Source organism: Ostrea edulis, chromosome 10 (assembly GCF_947568905.1).
Source record: "Ostrea edulis chromosome 10, xbOstEdul1.1, whole genome shotgun sequence".
NCBI classification, from domain to species: domain Eukaryota; kingdom Metazoa; phylum Mollusca; class Bivalvia; order Ostreida; family Ostreidae; genus Ostrea; species Ostrea edulis.
The window spans coordinates 38,824,649-38,831,320 of NC_079173.1; the positions used below are offsets into that span (position 1 = coordinate 38,824,649).

The 6,672-nt window shown below is 35.5% G+C and overlaps 1 protein-coding gene across 1 annotated transcript; it reads left to right on the plus strand.

Moving 5' to 3' along the window:
- Positions 1–1,632: 1,632 nt before the first annotated feature.
- On the plus strand, positions 1,633–5,892 carry LOC125666024 (alpha-(1,3)-fucosyltransferase fut-5-like). The gene is made up of 2 exons (XM_056151278.1): positions 1,633–1,739; positions 2,483–5,892. The coding sequence occupies exons 1-2, from the start codon at positions 1,688–1,690 to the stop codon at positions 3,622–3,624; spliced, it is 1,194 nt and encodes a 397-aa protein (XP_056007253.1). The 5' UTR covers positions 1,633–1,687; the 3' UTR covers positions 3,625–5,892.
- The last annotated feature ends 780 nt before the right edge of the window (positions 5,893–6,672 follow it).

Here is a 6,672-nt window from a genome sequence, read left to right on the forward strand (position 1 = left end):
AAATGTTCATGTGTTATTCTGTACATGTACGGCTACTTTTGGAACAGTTTCCCTATCCCCCTACCCCACCCCACCCCCACCCCCACACACACACATCATAAACGTAACTCCCTATATAGCAAAACACAAAATAAAAGTGTGAAACATAGGATTAAAATGTTTACTCACTGTCCAAAGTTGTACATGAAGCAACGTGCGTCTGAAATAACGCCGCTGTCCGAAGCCTGGTTATTACTGTTTTCGGCGTGTTTACATGTACATGCGGGATAATAATAACACTACCACCCTCAAACAAATAATAAACTTATAAAAGATTGTTAAAAGAAGTGATCAATATGCAACATAAACTACATGTAATATTGAAACGCACATACATAGGTCAATATATCTTATTCGTAAGTCAACGGTTAGATTCACCGTGTTTTCGTGTACATTTTAAGATCCCCCCCCCCCCCCGAAAACTGTATATAAATGGTTATACAGTTAAAATATTGGGATTGGGTTTATCTTCATACTTAAATACTTAAATAACAAAACTAAGTAAAGAGGTACTGAATTAATAGTACTTTAAAACTGTTGAATGGTTGGATATAAATAAAAATTTAAAAATATAAAGAGAGGAAAGGAGACAAACAGAGAGGGGAGAAAGAGATGTACGAGTATACTATATAGGTGTGTGTTTTAATATAGAATTAACAGACAGATTTAAATATTTACAATATTATAATTAAATTGCACTGAATAGTGTTTTTGTTTCACTTTTATACCTAGAGAACTTTCACGTAAACGTACATGAAACGTTGTAAAATTGTGACGTTAGGTTGCAAAATTGCGACGTCAATAACAATCTGGCCAAAACAATTGGTACTTTGAACGTCAATAACTAAAAAAAATTGAAAAGATATCGGGAAAAGGATAACATATTTGAAAAATGAATATTCTTGGCTTCTGTCCCCAAGAAGAATATCATGTTCTGACTAAGGGCCATGTTTGGCTATTCGTGGCTCTGGTTCTTTGTTAATATTAACTTGTATCTCTTTATACAATTTTACAAGTCATTAAAACAGTGCAAGTTTTCAGTCACTAATACTCTCGTTCATTGTTCTACAAAATAAAACTTATACGGTACCAATTTTGATGTACCAGATGCGCATTTCGACAATAATGTCTCTTCAGTGATGCTCAAGCCGAAATTTTGGAATTCCGAAATAACAATAACCTTGTAAGAACTAATGGGGAAAAGAGAGTGCCAAAGACTGTGCTGTTACATTTCCAACGAATTATCCTAAAAATCTCTCAAGTTAGGATAGTCCTAAGAGAGTTCCTACGGCGTATGACAATTGTTTTATCAGGTGGTGTCTTAAAGACATTGACTAAATGAGAAAAAATATCATGTTTCGGGCGGAAATCTGAATTTAAGTCAAAACACGTTAGTTAGTATGTAGACACCCCCTTTCGATCCAGTTCTCCTTACCAATGTCAAATACCTCCCGGTATCCGAGTTGACGCTATCTCAGTGACCATGCAGTGTACTTATATCCGACCGGATGTTCGAAGGCTGCCTGATGAATATCACGTTATACACAATTAAATATGCCCAAATGAATCTGCCCGGATCTTGTAATAGTTAGCACTCACTATGCGGATGTAGTTGGTGATGTGAGGGGGGGTTTCCAACTTGTATTCCATGCGTGTCTGTCATTCACTGACTGAACAACCCAAAGCAACGGTAATGAATCGTAAGTGATTTGTAATCATTATTCATTTTTACTTATCAAAAATATACCTTTTATAATTTCGTATGTAATTAGAGATCCGCGTGTATCGTTTACATTAACTTCATTATTTCGTTGGGTGATTGAGGTAGCAATCATTGCATAAAATATTAGCATAACGCGCTTACGCATAGCATGTTTAAAACAAAATGAGATGTGCCAAACACTAAAAATTATTTAATTGTGTTCGGAATTTTTTTTTATTGCTGTTTTTCGGCCACACTCAACAATTTTTCAATTATATAGTGGCGCCCAGTTTTTATTGATAGAAGAGAGAATCCAGATACAATGTACCTGGGAAGAAACCACCGACCTTCCGAAATTGAACTGGGAAACTTTCTCACTTACCGGCGCGAGCGGGATTCGAACCCGCACCGAGCAAAGGTGAGAGGACGTGTGATTTTGAGCGCGATGCTCTAACCACTATGCCACGGAGGCCATAAATTGAAAAAAATATGCTTAAACGAAACTTACACTAGTATGTTTAACCTATGTAAACAAAAACATGGCACGAGCTTTGTTTACATTTCAAAGAATTGTGAGCTATGCATCTCCCATGTACCTCGACAACTGACATTCAAATTTTGCTGACCATTAGAAATACCTTAGTCAAAAGCATACTATGTCCATGCCCCTTTACTTACGAAATCTTACAAATATTTTGATGGGAGCTTAATTGTATGATCTTGAACTTGTATATTTAATAGGTGGCATTAAGACCTACAGCGGATACATGATGACGATGAGAACGAATCGACAATGTGGCATTGTTGTTTCTGTTTCAATTCTCTGCTTCCTAGCTCATTATGTCAACTACAACCTCCTGTACAACCCGAACCAAAACACCACCAGCAAACATCTTGCTACTGGAAAAGAAATTATATATAACCTTAATCCCACTCCGACCTATAATATTGTGTATTACAATATGCCTTCTTGGATGTCTTTGGACTTTAACATTTTGAATTCATCCAACTGTCCACAGTTGAGGGCTCGGTGTTTGGTTTTTACTCACAATAAGTACTTGGATTCAGCAAATGCAGTTGTGTTTGATGCAGAAAGTCTGGGACGAGTCCCAAAGAAGAAGGAAGGACAAATATGGACGTTCTTTTCGATTGAATCTCCTTTTTTCTATTCAGTTGGACATCAATGGAAAGATAAATTTTCCTGGACAATGACATACCGACATGATTCAGATTTTAAGTACCTTTATGGAAAAGTTTATGAAAGAGACGCCCCCGTGACGCGGGATTACTCGGAAATATTCAGGAGGAAAAGTAAGAATGTTGCCTGGGCAGTCAGTAATTGTAACACGCCCTCCAAAAGGGAATTGTACGTTAGGAAGCTACAACAATATATCGATGTGGATGTATATGGCGGATGTGGAAAACTTAAATGCGGAACTCGTTCAGCGGGAGTTACTGAGTGTCACAAAAAATTCGCGGAGGAATACAAATTCTTCCTTGCTGTTGAAAACTCCGTGTGTAAGGATTACACAACGGAAAAATTGTTCAACTTTTTCTTTTATGATCTCGCAATGATTCCAATCGTTAACGGCCCTCAAAACGTACATGAGTATATTCCTAAAGGTACATATATTAACATAATGGATTATTCATCACCATCCGAATTAGCAAAGGACCTACAGAGGATAGGATCTGATGAATCTATTTATTCTTCATATTTAAAGGAAAAAGATAAATATGGTAGTCGGCGATCTACTTGGCTAAATATGTTATGCCCTATGTGTGCTAGCATACATGAACAAAGACGGAGTTCATCTATTCCGGATTCATCTATTCCGGATATCAATTCCTGGATCTGGAACGATACTTGCATTAAACTATGATTATTATCATTCTATTGGTTTTTAAAGCGCGTAGCTGCTTTATTGCCAGCAGTTGGATTTTGCTTTCGTCATCGCGTTTCCGGTTTATCGCCACCTATAGGCAAATTTATGCATAGCTGTAGTAGAGAGGTCGTGTTTGAAGTAGTCGTAATTTTACAACCGATCTAGTACGGGATTTACATTTATATCCGCAGGGGCAATTTTTTCAGAAATACAGTTCGTTGGACAGTGGATAAAATATGTACAAAGATGTTACATTTTTGCCCTCATTCTGAGGGAAAGTGGGACACAGAAGCAGATCATTCTTCAGTTAAAATTCCCGTTTGAATCTGTATCTCTAATCAAAGTGATTATTAAGAAATTCAAAATTTAAAAACCAATAAGAGTCTGTACATGAAACTGTTTTGGCCAGGGTGCCTTTGCATTGTAACCTTCGCATAGCGGTTAGAGGTCAAGAAAATCAATACTTTTGCATGGTGCAATCTATAATTAGAAGCCACGTCATTAAGCTATATACACGAGGCATGAGGGTTGTTCATTTGTGTTTTGACTGCTGTTCCCACTCCGTAAAAATTTTGTCCGACACAGCAAAAATGTGTGCAACACAGTAAAAAAAAAATAACTATACAGTAAGATCTTGCGCATGGTTATGTTTTGACAGCGAAGGACAGAGATCGGTGTTTCAGAGAGACGATATTGCGTAACTGATTACACATCTCCTAATCATATATGTAAGTTGGTCATTCAGGAATTTAGAGCTCGCAACGGTGTTAGGCTAACCTTACCATTTCTAAACGACCAAGATATTCTTCAGAATCATCGTCAACACAATCAAATTTGATTTTGTTCTTTAGTTTCAAAAATGAGACTGAAAATAATGATCTTGGGGGAGGGAAAATAACAAAAGGATAACAATTAATTGGCATTGATCTGTGTTTACGGAAGACGATGTCCCGGTTTTTAAGTCTTCAAAACACCGTCAGGAATTTTACGAAGGCTGTTAAGTGTTAGATAAACGTTGTCATTGTGTCAAACATGAATGTAAAATGGTTTGCAGTCCACTGCACGCTACACATTGAAAAGTAATCGTGTTTTCAATTTGTTTGTACTTCAAACAAACCATTGGCAATGACAGGTATATGCTAAATGTATTTCCGAACGTACAGAGGATGGAGGGAAAGGGGGCATGGTTTTACTGCCGTTGCTCCCCGTCCCCACATTTTGTTTTCGTTGAGCAATCTTTTCATATAAAAAAATGCAGATAGTTTTTCGGCGAGATGCCTCTTCATTATTTCTAACAGGAACAATATACATGTAAGAAGGGAAGATTTTTATTAAAGATCATGGAGACCGATACCCTCTTCACGTCTGGAATATGGTGATACCAAATTTATATAGTATATAGTCCGTATATGGCTGACTCCCTACACTAAGCTTGTTGATATTAGAATGGTATTGCCTATTCCGCAATGTTTTTTGTTAATAGATCGGTCAAGCTTAGTTGCGTATAACAGAGCGGTTTGAACATTACTTTTGTAACTTTTAAGTTTCTAGCTTGGGATTCTCTTTGTTGTGAATGTGATATATTTAATGCGAGTCGCTTTTGTCACTTTTTTTCATATTAGAACTCCTACACAAGCTGCGAATTTTATCTTCTTTTTTTTTTCTTTTTCTTTTTTTTTTTTTTTTTTTTTTGCTAAGGTTATTTGTATTTTCATATAAAGAACCGTTTTATAAAATTCAAACAATAGCAATGTGTATTATGTCTCATTCAGACCCACGACAAACAGGTGAGTTTCCTTTGCAATATGAATATGAGCTTTTTACACAAGGAGTGTAATACACACATATTGGTGAGTACAGTGTTTAATGTACTTGTGTACAAACTCTTGGTGGGTTTTTTTTTTTTTTTTTTTTTTTGTTTGTTTGTTTTTTGGTGGTTTTTTTTTTAGATTTTACGTATAACAAAAAATCACTACAATGTCTAAATGTAAATCCTTATATATATGTTCAACTTATTTATCATATTCGATTTAGTATATCCTATTGCACTAATTTTCATGTTAAGAATGAGTTTTTTCATTCTTGTTGATAACGCAGCATTCAGTTTCAAAGTTATTAATATTGCACATGTATGATGTACATCTTTTTAAAATAATTTTGTTTTCAATTATACATGTATTTATTTGACTTAATTGTATTCACATTCTCTCCAATCCGATTTTGGATTGAAATCAACTTCATTATTGATTACAAAAAATAATTCGACTTTCATGGTTTGATTGCTATGTACAGATAATTATGCACTGGACTCTGTAGGACAAGTCATAAAGATGCAAGTTTATGTATCACGCCTCAGACAAAATTGTTTAAATCTAATTGGTCAGATCTTGGTCACACGACGCCGTGCAAAAAAATCGTATCATGCGAGAAAAATCCGTATTGAGCGAGTAATTTATTGTCGGGTTCGACATGCAGCCGTGGCAAAATTGGCGAAGCGATAAGTTGTATGGTATAACCCCCACATATACAGTTAGAGGTCTTCGACGTGATAAATTCGTCAGTTAGTGACCTGATACGGAAAATGCAAGGTGAAAAAAGAAAACCCGTTACGGGTGTGCTATTGGTATTTTAATATTTATTATTAAAATACGTAACGCAATGAAAAAAAAAGATTATTTCGCAATTTTTCCAGTTCTAGAGTTCCTCAACATTGAAGTTCTAAATTACATATCAACTTCTCATATTTAAATAGTAACTAGATGAAACCCCCGCACAAGCACGGGAAATCACAATTAAATAATATTGCATACACTAAGCGCACGGTACTGGTGTCACTTTACGTTACACTTATAACGTCATAAATTGTGGCAAAATATAATCACGAAAGCAACGTCACATTTTAAACAAATTCATTATCTCCAAGCTGTAATATCATAACTAAAGCACATGCATGGTTTAATGTTTAAAAATTGAAAATAAATCTTTGTACGTGTATAGTGTACATTCATAAAAATTATGAATTCTTAGAAATACTCCAAAGTATAC

Excerpts from the sequence above, each read along its gene's own strand:
- LOC125666024 (XM_056151278.1), top strand. The coding sequence starts at position 1,688 with ATGCGTGTCTGTCATTCACTGACTGAACAACCCAAAGCAACGGTAATG. Across the intron at positions 1,740-2,482 it reads CAAAGCAACGGTAATGAATC|GTGGCATTAAGACCTACAGC; the intron begins GTAAGTGATTTG and ends TATATTTAATAG.